Source organism: Brassica rapa, chromosome A10, assembly GCF_000309985.2.
Source record: "Brassica rapa cultivar Chiifu-401-42 chromosome A10, CAAS_Brap_v3.01, whole genome shotgun sequence".
NCBI lineage: Eukaryota > Viridiplantae > Streptophyta > Magnoliopsida > Brassicales > Brassicaceae > Brassica > Brassica rapa.
The window spans coordinates 14,964,103-14,977,273 of record NC_024804.2 but is presented as its reverse complement, the minus strand read 5'-3'; the positions used below and the strand labels follow the sequence as shown (position 1 = coordinate 14,977,273).

Below are 13,171 nucleotides of genomic sequence, written 5' to 3'. Positions count from 1 at the left end.
TGAATAATTATATGACGTTCAGTTTTTTTAAAGCAGTGGGTGAATTAAGAGTTTGCAATTTTGTAACTACATCATCGTCAATAATCCCAATTAGGGAGTTGATAATAAAATAATTAAGTATATTATACAAAACTGTAAATATTGGAAGGAACATAAGAATTAGATTGGGACCCACGTATGTTGTATTGATATGCGCTCTTAATTAAGCGTGGAGCTAATCCACTCAAAAGAGAGAGAGATATCTTTGTTGGAGTCTCCACTTAATTCAACCTTTGTTACTTCTGTTTTGTTCCTTAAAAAGCTATTTTCTCTTGTCTAGTTTAAGTCTTTTAGGGCATCATTAACTCCGGTCTCTTAGTCAGGATTCTTAACTCATGATTTGACATTTTTTTACAGCTAAAAAACGGTTTTTACAACTCTTATTTAAAAGACAGTTCTTAATTTTTATTAGTTAAAATCTAAAAAATTAAAAACTTCAGTTAAGAGACTGGAGTTAATGATGGTCTTAGCTCAAACAAAATCCTACTTATCATGACCATCATAAGTTATGATTCATAACCATCATCATCAATATTATCAATACCATCCTCATGTATTTGTGTTCATAATTAAGGATATTGAAGTGAAGCCAATCCCCCACGGCATACCCTTATACAGGCTCATGGTGGAGAAGCCAAAATATGGGCTACAAGGTACACTAGAAAGGACGAACACTTTTATTCTTGTCTTCAGAAGTGGCCTGCCTAATGAATAGCTTGCCGACGGGTTGTCCACCACACGTAATCTAATATCATACTATGTTAACGGAATAACTCACGTTTAAAATACATCTAATGTTATTCAATGGTGTGATTATACATGCATCTTGGGTTAAGGGACCAAGAAGGATTTCGTGAAAGCTGACTTTAGGATGATTTCAAAGCGTGCCTAACTTTCATCCAACATATTCGTGGTGTAAGTGGTTCCACTTATGACTTACCCGAGCACACCTCCAACTATGCATTGCATGTTTCTATATAGATACACCCTAGAAAATCTTTTTTGGACTTTGAATTTTGTGGGTAAGATATTCGAATAACTCGTTGAAAAAAACTTATACAATGGCAAATGATTGCCTAGAGGCTCGAGTTGTCTTCATGATGTCATTATAAGACCTTATATTTCAAGTATCGAGAGTTGGATAAAGACTAGATCATTACGTCTATTTCTATAGTCTATAGTCTATACTAACAATTATTCAACAGATTCCCTTTTGCGAATTCAGTATTTTTTGTTATTAATGTTTCTAAATTCTAACCTTGCAAAGATATATTTTCATATCTACAGAAATTGTAAAACAATGAAGAAATTTAGACTTCAACCAACAAAAAGAAGAATAAAATTATTGAAGTGAGTATGCCAGAGATTTCAATGAAATTTGAGCCATTAGCTTTTCTCTTTAAGGCTATAATTTGAAACTAGTTTAGATGTTTATGCATAACCTTGAATCTTAAGAAAATTATATATATATGGGTGAATATGCTACATGGTGATAATCAGACCCGTCTCTAAACGTGTGCAGAAGGAGCTTTTGCACATGGCCCAAAAAAATTTAAGCAATTTTAAATGTAATTTAGGGTTTTTTAAAAATAATTTAGGGTCATTTTTCAAACAATTTTTTGTTATTCAGATAAAATATGCACATGGCCCATCAAGACAATGAAACGGGTCTGGTGATAATGGCAAGTATAGACCCGCTTGTGGTAGATGCATGCATCATTTCTAGCAAGTTACATTGCGTCACTAATCAACATCAAACACTTTGCTGTTGTAGGGAAATATCCTAGTCTGAATCTGTCTAACTACTAAGGAGAAAATGAAACTGCACAAGATGATATGAAGACACTAACTAAAGTATCTCTTAAAAACATGCAAAGTATTTTAGTCCCAATACCATTCAAACATTAAAGCGAGTAATCTAGACAACGGTAAGAATGTTTGGTGGTCGAGTAGTAGGTTGAGGCAATAGGCAATCAACAACTACAATGGAACCAAAGAACTTAGATATCAACAAAAATGAGCAATGAAGTAGCTTGAGGTTGATTGTCAAGAAGAAAGAGTTAAGACTTTCGGAAAAAAATATCTTGTTATAAAACTCTGTTTCACAAGAGCAAAATTGTTATTACAAAATAAATAAATATCTTCTTTCAGTTTGTCATAATCTCAAACTTTCCCGTGAAAGAATAGCGAGCCGAGGGTAACCATGGTGGCCATCTTGTTCGCCGTCCTTCCCTTGCTCAGTTACACCTCCCTAACAAATCGATCTTCTTCTTCTTTTGGGTGATACAGCTTGGTCTATCAGAAACCCAATGGACATGGATACTTACTTCATTTCGGATTCTCAGGAGAATGACATATGATGATATGCTTTGCGTTGGCCACTAAACCGGCACCTAACCTTGGCGTTGCTAATATTTTCAACAGTTCTTGCACTAGATCTCTGCTTTTGGGAACTCTTCTTTGGGGTTCGAGGCTAGAAGCAGAGTAGTACCAGTTTGTAGATAATACAAACTCATGTGATAGCTATATGTAATTACAGAAACATGTAGTAATTTTTGAAAATAGCCAAGTATATTGTAAGATTACACATGACATGGTTTTTCTAATGTAAAATAAGAGAAATGGCGATTAGTTAGGTGTTAACAAACTTTAGTTGTTTGATGATATATGTACATAAATTTTGCAAGGCTTTGATACGTTAGATGTGAAGAAGCAGCCCTGAAGAAAGTTCAAATAATGTGTAACAAACAAAACTGATCTGATACACAAACCAACATAATAAAATTTAAAAATTGGGAAATCAATATACGAATATTCAGAAAAGACAAAGAAGGAAAGAAAATTTAGGAAGAATATTAACATTTATAGATTTGAAAGAATTTAACGAAAACATAATTTACTTAAAATATGGAAGTTAAGAATATTTATGTAAGAAAGAAATGAAGAAAATAATGGACTTGGTGAACAAGGAGTTGTCCGGAAAAAGTTAAAGAATAAACTGCTGCGCTGCGCCCACAGAGAGACGGTTTCGAGAGTCGCATTATTCATTCACAGCTAATTTATTTGTTTGATACAACTCTCTCTCTCTAATTCATCCGATCTCTCCACTGCGATCCTTGCTCTAATGGACTCCGTCTTCTCCAACGTCGATCGTGCTCCCGAAGATCCTATTCTCGGTGTACGTCTCTCTCTCTAGATCCATCTTTACTTATTATTATTTTTTTAGTTGGCGATTCTAAATCCGATCTCACAAAGTTACTTTATGGATTTTTAGTGCGTCTCTCTCCCTCTGTTTTGATCCGTAATTAAGCTTTTACGATAAGATCCGTGTCGGTTACTGCGAAGGCTTATTAATCTGATGATCTCCTGCCACACTAGATAACTGATTCCAGCAATGATTTGAGTTTCTTAGTGATCTGTGATTTGAGGTTTAACGTTTGCTTTTTTTTTTGTTTGTTTGTTTGTGGAAAACAGGTAACAGTTGCTTACAACAATGATCCAAGCCCATCTAAGCTCAATTTGGGTGTTGGCGCCTATCGAACTGAGGTTGTTTCCTCTGCCTACCTTCTAAGCATCTTTGTAGTTGCAATACTTCGATTTGCTATTTTGTAAGCTTAGGTTTTGATTTGTTTTTTTAACTTGGATCTTCAAAAGGAAGGGAAGCCCCTTGTTCTCGACGTGGTGCGTAGAGCAGAGCAACAGCTAGTCAACGATCCGTGAGTTATTCCAACATTGTTACTAAACCTCCTCGTGTGATTGATTCTTTTTTTTTTCTTTTGGCTAATGACTACACGTTTGTCTCTATTCCTCTCTTTTAAGGTCCCGTGTCAAGGAGTATATTCCCATTGCTGGACTCGCTGATTTCAACAAACTTAGCGCCAAGCTCATCTTGGGTGCTGATAGGTAATCTCATATGGCCTTTTAATGTTTAATATGTGGTTTTGCTCTGTCTTTGTTTGTAGCTTTTATATGATCTTGTTTTGATTTGCAGTCCTGCGATTCAAGAGAGTAGAGTTGCTACGATCCAGTGCTTGTCTGGTACTGGTTCTTTGAGAGTTGGGGCTGAGTTCCTCAAGAAACACTACCACCAAGTAATAAAATTTCGCTTTTTTGTTTGTTTTTGATTGTCATTGAACCAAGTAATCAAATGAACTGTTGCTAACTGGGGTTCTCGTTCTTCCAGAGTGTCATTTTCATTCCAAAACCGACTTGGGGAAACCATCCCAAAGTTTTCAACTTGGCAGGCTTGTCTGTGGAGTACTACCGTTACTATGATCCTGCAACCCGTGGGCTTGACTTCCAAGGTTTTTTTTTTAATTATTTATTTCAATGGGTTTTGTTCTTCACCTTCCTGTTTGCTACACCGACCTTAATTTAGTCTGCGTTCTTTCATGGTTATTGCTTGATGTCTTGATGTGTCCATCCACTTTTCTTTTCCAAAAATGATAATTTCTCGAAGTGTACTGACCATACTCTTGCAGTCTAACGTTTAGAATAAGGAAATAGATCTTAAGATTGCATTCTGTCAACAAATTTTATTAAAAGGTATATCATATAGACTTGACCCTTGATGCAAAAATAAACAGGGTTGCTCGAGGATCTTGGCGCTGCACCATCTGGAGCTATTGTCTTACTTCATGCATGTGCACACAATCCCACTGGAGTTGACCCAACCCCCGAACAGTGGGAACAGATTCGACAACTAATTAGATCCAAGAGCTTATTGCCCTTTTTTGATAGTGCATATCAGGTAACTCATTCAATAAGTCTTTGCTTCGTTGCTTTATTCAACGGTTGGTTACAAACAAATTAAACCAAGTATACTTTATGTTTAAATTTGATCTGATCTATTATGTATAAAACGAGAAGTCTGACTCTTAATTTTCCTATCACATTTGCAGGGTTTTGCTAGTGGTAGCCTTGACACAGACGCACACTCTGTCCGTACGTTTGTTGCTGATGGCGGTGAATGCTTGATAGCTCAAAGTTATGCCAAAAATATGGGACTTTATGGGGAGCGTGTTGGTGCCCTTAGCATTGTAAGGAACCAAACTTCTCAGTTTCATCTTTGATTCTATCCTTGTATCCATCTGCATTATTGTCAGAAGCACTTTCTATGGGTTTGCTGTTTATCCTCACATAGTTCAGTGGTTTTTATTACACGAATACAGTATTTCGAAAAGCGCATCTAATATTTTTTTACCTAATGTAAAGGTCTGCAAGTCGGCTGATGTGGCTAGTAAGGTTGAGAGCCAGGTGAAACTTGTTGTGCGTCCCATGTATTCGAGCCCACCTATTCATGGAGCATCAATTGTTGCCACCATTCTCAAAAGCAGGTATATGTTTATCCTGTAAGGGGAGCATCAATTTACCCACTTTCAAATATTTTTGGTTGGGCAAGGGACCTTTAAATCTGAGTTAATGAAGTAGAAGTACACTTACGTTTAGATGATTATGTGCAGAATTATTTACTAGAATGGAAGCTTGCGTGATATTTTTTTTCTGAATTAAGCGGAAAGAGATATCTCTACCGTTTCTACCATACGCAGTAGTTTGATAGTCTATTATATGTAGATATGGTTGTGCCAAGTATCATTCTCTGTGGAAACACACATAAATCGCTAACATTTCATTTGTAATCAAAGCTTGTAATGAATCTCTTTATGTAACTTCATGTTTCTAAATATTCTTTGCTTACATGTTGACAGCGATATGTACAACGACTGGACCATCGAGCTGAAAGGAATGGCTGACCGCATAATTAGCATGCGCCAACAGTTATTTGAAGCTCTACAAGCCAAAGGTTCATTTTTAATGCTTGTCTTCTCTCTTTTATTTCATCTTTAGTGGTGCCTATTTTATAAGCTTTTGCGCATGAGACGTTGTCTGGCTTGCAGGCACACCTGGTGATTGGAGTCACATTATCAAACAGATTGGCATGTTTACTTTTACTGGATTGAACAAGGAGCAAGTTGCCTTCATGACCAAAGAGTATCACATTTACATGACATCTGACGGGTGAGGCCAACTTATGTAGTCATCTTTATTTTCAAATTTTCTTAGGCATATGATGGAGTTTAGTTTCTACAACGCCTAGAACCATCAGTATTCTGTTCTCTAGCTATATTAAACAAGCTTAGTTTAAGCAGTAATAATCACATAGTTCAAAAGACAGTCCACGCGTTTCATACTTTCATCATGTTCTTTTAGGTATGTGACCCAACCTAGTTGCGTAGAAGTTCATATAAAGCAATTATTTGCTATTGAAATTACAGTTGTATGAAACAAAGGAAAATAGAAATGATCTTATATATGGTGTAACCAGAATGTTTAAGTTCATGAAGATCATGAGGTTGAAATTGAGAAGAGTGGTATTGTGTATTGCAGGAGAATAAGCATGGCAGGTCTCAGTACGAAGACGGTGCCTCACCTCGTTGACGCTATCCATGCTGCAGTTACCCGCGTCGTCTAAGCTAGTAGCGATTGTTGTTTCGTCTAATAAAATGAAAAACGATAAAAACAGAGCCTTCTTGGTTTTATGCTTTGTATTTTTCCGATGGTTATTCATATGTTTCCTTTTGACTGAGGATGGTTGAACCAATCAAACAGAGGATTCTGATTTGAATTTTGCAATGTTGAATGAAAATATTGGTTTTATAATTTGCATTGTTATCTAATATGTTTATGTTCACTGATTCTATTGTCGGCTTCATCAAGAGATGATTTAGATTCATTGCATTTAAGGACATTTACTTGGTGCCAAATGGTGTAGAAACCGCAATGAACAAAATAACTCGTTGCGTACGGATAGCACTATATATGTAACCTGTAAAATGTAGTTGTTGTAAATTTGAAATGATCACTAGTTCACTACTTTTCAAAATGATAAATTACACGGCGTGAGTAAACGATTAAATAAAAACCATATCATTCAGACATTAAAAATCAATCCTTTTAATTAGGATGATATACAGAGATGTTTTAGACTTGGTGAAGAGTCGGCGCCTTACTTGCCCCCAACTAACTACGTTCATCCCTCTTCTTGTCATTTAAAAGAGATTGACTAAAACGTGTTGTCTAAGTCAACTGTTATTTGAAAATGATGTTTAATGCTTCAGTTTTTAAAAACGTAAAATATTTACTGTTTAGAATACAATGCCATGTAAAAATAAATATGATTTTACTGTTTTTAAAGCTTGCTATAGGTCTTATCAGTACCAATGATTAATCCGAAACCAAATACAATTATACACTAGACTTTGACCCGCGCGTCCGCGCGGGTATATTTTTCAAAATTATGTTTATATTTGTTTTTCATGTCAATAATATAAGGGCTATGCAAAATATCCGAATCTAAAGAACCGAACCGATCTCGATCCGAAAAAGTAGTACCAAACCCAAACCGAAATTGAGTAAATATCTGACTTATTCAAAATTTTGGTTTTTAGAGAACCAAAACCGAATCCGATCCGAACCGAAGTATTTCGGGTATCCGAATGTATACGAAATAGATTTATATACTTATATATATATTAATTATTTTTAGATTTTATATATATATAAAACATCTAGAATATATATGATACTTTTAAGTTGGTTTAAATACTTGAAAACATATACAAATAATCAATAGTAAATATATAAAATAGTAAAAGTATACTTAAAACACCAAAAATACTTAAAATAATTATTGATTCTCTATCCAAATATTTGAACTAAAGTAATTTATATGTTACCTTTAGGTATTCTGACATATGTTATTCAAATTTATATTTAATATATTATTTTGTTTATACTTTTTGATAAATTTAAAGTATATAAATATATAATGAGTTTTAAAATTTTAAAAGTAATTTAAAATTATATCTGAAGTCGAACCGAACCCGCAAAAATCCTAAATGAACCCAAACAGAAATTTAGAAATATTAGAATGAGGCTGAAATCTTTGACCCCGGAAACCTGAAACTCAAACAGACCTGAACCGAACCCGATTATGTACCAGATAGATAATTTCTCACAATATAATGGACTTCCAAATTTTCTTAAAAGTATAAGCCCATTACTTTTTTTCTTCTTAATATACTGCTATCCATGTTTCCAAACAAACCTATTTTTTAAAACTACAATCTATGTTTCCAATCAAACCTCATTTTTAAAACTGCAATCCATGTTTCCAAACAAACTTTTTTTTTAAACTACAATCTATCTTTCCAAACAAACTTTTTTAAAAAATTGCTATACATGTTTCCAAACAAACCTAATTTGTACTTGAGTTTTAATAAGATAGATTTAAAACATGCAAATTTATGAACATGGACATATAAAGGACAAGAAATACTTGAGCTCCACGAAGAAACATGCAGCCTAAGTGAAACAGCACGGCTAGACCAACGGGAAGCTTAAAGAGCTCAAGAACACTGTAAATGAGCTTACATAATCTATTATTACAAAGGCAAATTACAAAGGCAAAAACCATAATGGAACCAAAGAGGAGGGTAATCAAGAGAATATTGAAGATTTCCAGAACCAAGAAGATTAACAACAATGCTTTACGAGATGACTTGGAGGACTATCATCATGATCAACTATATGTAATGCACATACAGCATGAAGCGCTGGATGATTGGGTCACTAACCCCCATAGGGGAGCTCTAGCAAACCCCTCCAACCAGGAATTAAAATACTCAAGTAGATTCAAAGCTTTCTAAGACAATGTATCAACCTCCAGTTATATATATACCACTTTATCTCTACTGTATTTCTTCTCCGCTCCTACATGTTTGTCATCCCACCAAGATTGTTTGAAGCAAGTATGGATAAGAGTTTCTCATTATTTGACTTTCTTTATTTTATTGTTCTGGTTTTATTTCTTGGCATTTTTTCGTAGAAACATGTACAATGGATTCGAATAAATAAAAAAGAGGGTCAACTAAGAGCTCAAGATGAGTTGAGTAACAAAGAATGTTTGAACAATGCGGTATTATTTGTGTTGGTAAGTGTATAAAGGATATTAATGTTCAACTTCTTGTATCTTGAACCTAATACAGTACACTTTATTTTTGGAGTAATTTTATTTTTACTTTATTGTGAAATGAAAAATCTAAGATTAGAGGATATTTTACTCCAAATTCCATTTTGGAGTAAAACTAAAGAAATGTAGGAGATGTTCTTAGCTAATATGCTAGTATAATGATTTTATATTATTTGTCCTAACTTACTGGCTTATGCTGGTATCTTTAGTTTTATTTATGCTTTTCTATGCTTGTTCCATATGATCCGAATCTATATTATAATTGCTCAATTGTTTAGTAGTCTCGGCTAGACCGCCGGCTCGTACATAAGGCATGTTAAGCAACATGCTTTAGGCCTCTTTATAAATACTTAAGCAATAAACCTGAGCAGTGTGAAGTAAATTATAATATAAATATTTAAACCGCTAAACCTTAAGCAAAAAATCCTTCTGGAAAGGCCGGTAAAACCGTCAGCAAATGCGAAGGAGCTGCAATGACATCCTGTAGCGGCTGGAAGGGGTAACCGTGAACGTGGTAACAGGCGGGGTCGCCGCTAGTTTCCCTGTTTGGATAACTTTCATTTAATCGAAGTTGAAGGTTCGGTCATATCTCTTTATGGTCTTTTAAACTTAAGTTTATATGTGTTTAATGCCTCTTTCTTTGTAAAATGTATGACTCAAAATTTTATATCATGACAACTTCCTTTTCAGTAATAGAAATATTAAAAACAAGTTATAAGAATAGCTGAAAGATCAAATAAATAAATAAAAAGTCTTGAAAAAGTATATTGCCTTCTTTTGTACAACATGCACCGCACGTTGTCTCTCCACCCCTAGAAAAAGTATACATCAACATTTATCTGTTTCATTTACTTCCACCACACCTCAAAAACAGAACATCACTGGAAAAATATACAGAACATAAAGTATTTTTTTTTGCTCCACTTATTTTTTGGTATGTGTTTTGTTTCATTCCGTGGTGAAAGAACAGAGACAATGGAGAGCGAACGGACTAGTTCTTGATCTGTACGTCTCTTTTGCCTTCTTCTCTTCTCATTTGTGTATTTCATTTGCTTTTTTATATTATGTAAGATCTGAGAAAGAAAAAAAAAAGTGTGTGTGGGGAAAGATAAATTGAGAGGAGTAAATTGGGGATGGTGAGGACATTAGGACGTAAAATAAGCTGGCCAAGATCTTTCAGTTTTAGAAAGATGTTTGATGGTCGGAACTCTGGACATTCATCATTTTCTTCTCGCGGGGATGGCAGGCATACCCCGGAGCACGAACTTGCTGTACACGCTATACCATCGGCTCAGAGGACTCGTAGAGGCAGGCAAAACAGGACATCAGGTTTGTTTACCTCTTAACATGGGCTTATTTTATAATTTGCCCTCGCGTGTAATTTAAACAAATAACATGATATCTTATGTTTGAGTTTGACCCCACACAAAACATGATACATATAAATAGTAATCATTTTTTACCAAAATATGGGTGAAATTGAAAATGTTTTTGTTTGGAGAAACCACACACATTGTATATGGTATATGAATTGCATTTAGATTGCAGTTCTGTATATACATGGGTAATCTGAAAAATCAATTAGTAGTAGATATTTACATATCTTTATTTTAGATTAGTTCTTACGTCATATGTGCATTTATATATGTTTCAGACATGGAAGCAATGAAGGCAAGATTCGCAAAACTGCTGCTTGGAGAGGACATGTCAGGCGGTAGTGAAGGCGTGACATCTGCGTTAGCTTTGTCATATGCCATCACCAACCTCGCTGGTAAATATTTGAGACTATTATATCCCTAATTGACTTATTTGAATTGTTAAAAATTGACAAACTACTCGTGGCTTTGGTATTGACAGATTCCGTGTTCGGGGAGCAGATGAAATTGCAGCCTATGTATCCGGAGACTAAAAAGATTTGGAGGAAAGAAATGAATTTGTTATTGTCTGTGGTTGATCACATTGTCCAGTTTGTTCCTTCTAAACAAATGGGCAAAAATGGAGCATTCACTGAGGTGAATGCATGGACTATTAGTCAGTTACGTAAACACAATACTCCTCGTAATTATTTATCTTATAAATCTTTAATTTGATATTTTGTAGATCATGGTGACCAAACAAAGAGATGATTTGCTGATGAACATTCCAGCCTTACGCAAGCTTGACTCGGTTCTTCTCGTGAGTTTTTACTGCATCCTCATGGAATACCATTGATTGTTAAGTTTTAACGTTTGCTACAAGTGTTTGATTTTATTTTTCTATACAACACAACTGCAAGTATAAACATAAATGTTGACGTCAAATACTACTATATTATCATCCCATTCAAGTGTGCATGTATATACGATCATAACCCTTTTTCAAAAAAAAATGAATATATGATCATATGATATATGTTCACACTATAACTTAATAAAATGCGGATAAAACACACTTTTGTTTACTTTAAGATCTATATAGGATAACAAACTCAAAAAGAGATATAAATTAGTTCCATGCAAATATGTAATTGCGTTTTGTGATGCCATCCTATTAATACAAGTTATCATTTTGGCAGGAGACTTTGGACAACTTTAAGGACCAGAAAGACTTTTGGTATGTCCCAAGAGATGTTGAGGATACATCGAACAATGGAGACTGGAGGAGGGATGAGAACTGGTGGTTACCAGTTGTTAAGGTTCCATCGGATGGATTGTCTGAAGAATCACGTAAACTGTTGCAAAGTCAAAAAGATTCTGTGGCACAAGTCCTCAAAGCCGCCACAGCTATTAATGATGTAGTATTGTCTGAAATGAACATTCCTGACAACTACATTGACTCCCTTCCGAAGGTTATTAACTTCTTCATGAATGTTCTTAATTATTCTTTTACCGCTAAGCTAATATATAGTTGTTGTTGTTTTGTAGAATGGGAAGACAATCCTTGGAGATTTCCTTTACAAGATCTTAACAGATGAACACTTTGATCCTGACTACTTCCTTTCTTTCTTGGATTTGTCAACGGAGCACAAAGTTCTTGATCTAAAGAACAGGATTGAAGCCTCCATGGTGATATGGAAGAGGAAGATGAACCAGAAAGAGAAAGATGGGAGATCACAGTGGGGATCCTCTGTTAGCTTGGAGAGGAGGGAGCTTTTAGAGGTCCGAGCTGAGACTGTTTTGGTTATGCTTAAACACCAATACCCTGGGATCCCACAATCTTCACTTGAAGTCTCCAAGATTAAAAACAACAAGGTAACGTAAAAAACAAGAAAGAAAAAATAAACATCAGCATGCTAAATTTTATTAAAAACTTAATAAGAGCTTGTTATCGTGGGTCTTTCACAGGACATTGGACAGGCGATTTTGGAGAGCTATTCGAGGGTTTTAGAAAATCTTGCTTCCAAGATCATGTCAAGAATAGAGGATGTCCTTGAAGCCGATGCGCTAGTTCAAAGACAGCTGATGGCAGAGGCAGAGAGAAGATCAGCTGAAAGTGAGGTGGAATCTGAATATGAGGAAACCGAAAAGATGGAGTCGGCAGAAACGCCAAACTCGAGGAAACTATCAGAACTCATAGGGTGGAGATTGTCATCAGATACAAAGAAGCATTGTTCGATGAGTGATATAGAACTCTTCCACAAAGCTGAGCAGGAGAAGACGGTGGTGAAGTCTCCAAGAGCTTTGGAGAAGCTGATGATGAAATCTCCAAGAGCTTTGGAGAAGCCGATGATGAAGTCTCCAAGAGCTCTACCAAAAAAACTTTCATTTCTAGCGAAGTTAGAGAACATGAGAAGCCCCACTGAGAGACACTAACAACCAAGTAGAGCATAGAAGAGAGGAGAGAGAAGAGAGAGAGGACTTTGTACATATACAAAAAAAATGCAGGCATTGGCTTAGGATTTGGACATGCATCTTAGTGTTTGACGACACTTGTGGTAGATTTTTTTCTTGTGTTTATTCACCTGGTTGATCATGTTTGTTTTGCTTGTTTGACTATATATTGCTTCCTGTTCTTTTTTGAAGAGGGAAGTGTGGTTTGAGTAAATACGAAAGGGTTTTGATAATCTGTTAAAATTTTAAGATTAAACAAAAGAAAATAAAAAATAACATCCATCATCATTAT

The 13,171-nt window shown here is 35.2% G+C and overlaps 2 protein-coding genes across 3 annotated transcripts; both read left to right on the top strand.

The window, feature by feature from the left end:
- Positions 1-2,962: 2,962 nt before the first annotated feature.
- Positions 2,963-6,716, top strand: LOC103845742 (aspartate aminotransferase, cytoplasmic isozyme 1). Its single transcript, XM_009122628.3, has 12 exons — positions 2,963-3,217; positions 3,514-3,585; positions 3,694-3,755; positions 3,859-3,942; positions 4,031-4,130; positions 4,223-4,343; positions 4,626-4,789; positions 4,941-5,078; positions 5,254-5,375; positions 5,748-5,842; positions 5,937-6,057; positions 6,427-6,716. The coding sequence occupies exons 1-12, from the start codon at positions 3,164-3,166 to the stop codon at positions 6,509-6,511; spliced, it is 1,218 nt and encodes a 405-aa protein (XP_009120876.1). The 5' UTR covers positions 2,963-3,163; the 3' UTR covers positions 6,512-6,716.
- A 249-nt stretch (positions 6,717-6,965) lies between these two features.
- Positions 6,966-13,115, top strand: LOC103845741 (rop guanine nucleotide exchange factor 10). Of its 2 annotated transcripts, XM_009122627.3 has the most exons (8): positions 6,966-10,075; positions 10,317-10,399; positions 10,725-10,841; positions 10,928-11,082; positions 11,171-11,245; positions 11,625-11,897; positions 11,974-12,300; positions 12,394-13,115. In XM_009122627.3, exons 3-8 carry the CDS (start codon positions 10,727-10,729, stop codon positions 12,859-12,861), a joined length of 1,413 nt encoding a protein of 470 aa, XP_009120875.1. In that variant the 5' UTR covers positions 6,966-10,075; positions 10,317-10,399; positions 10,725-10,726; the 3' UTR covers positions 12,862-13,115. The 2 variants fall into 2 exon arrangements, with proteins under 2 accessions (XP_009120875.1, XP_009120874.1); XM_009122626.3 differs by having other exon boundaries at positions 6,966-10,399.
- Positions 13,116-13,171: the final 56 nt, after the last annotated feature.

Excerpts from the sequence above, each read along its gene's own strand:
- LOC103845742 (XM_009122628.3), top strand. The coding sequence starts at position 3,164 with ATGGACTCCGTCTTCTCCAACGTCGATCGTGCTCCCGAAGATCCTATT. Across the intron at positions 3,586-3,693 it reads TTGGCGCCTATCGAACTGAG|GAAGGGAAGCCCCTTGTTCT; the intron begins GTTGTTTCCTCT and ends GATCTTCAAAAG. Across the intron at positions 5,843-5,936 it reads TGAAGCTCTACAAGCCAAAG|GCACACCTGGTGATTGGAGT; the intron begins GTTCATTTTTAA and ends TCTGGCTTGCAG.
- LOC103845741 (XM_009122626.3), top strand. The coding sequence starts at position 10,204 with ATGGTGAGGACATTAGGACGTAAAATAAGCTGGCCAAGATCTTTCAGT. Across the intron at positions 11,246-11,624 it reads AGCTTGACTCGGTTCTTCTC|GAGACTTTGGACAACTTTAA; the intron begins GTGAGTTTTTAC and ends TCATTTTGGCAG. Across the intron at positions 11,898-11,973 it reads ACATTGACTCCCTTCCGAAG|AATGGGAAGACAATCCTTGG; the intron begins GTTATTAACTTC and ends GTTGTTTTGTAG.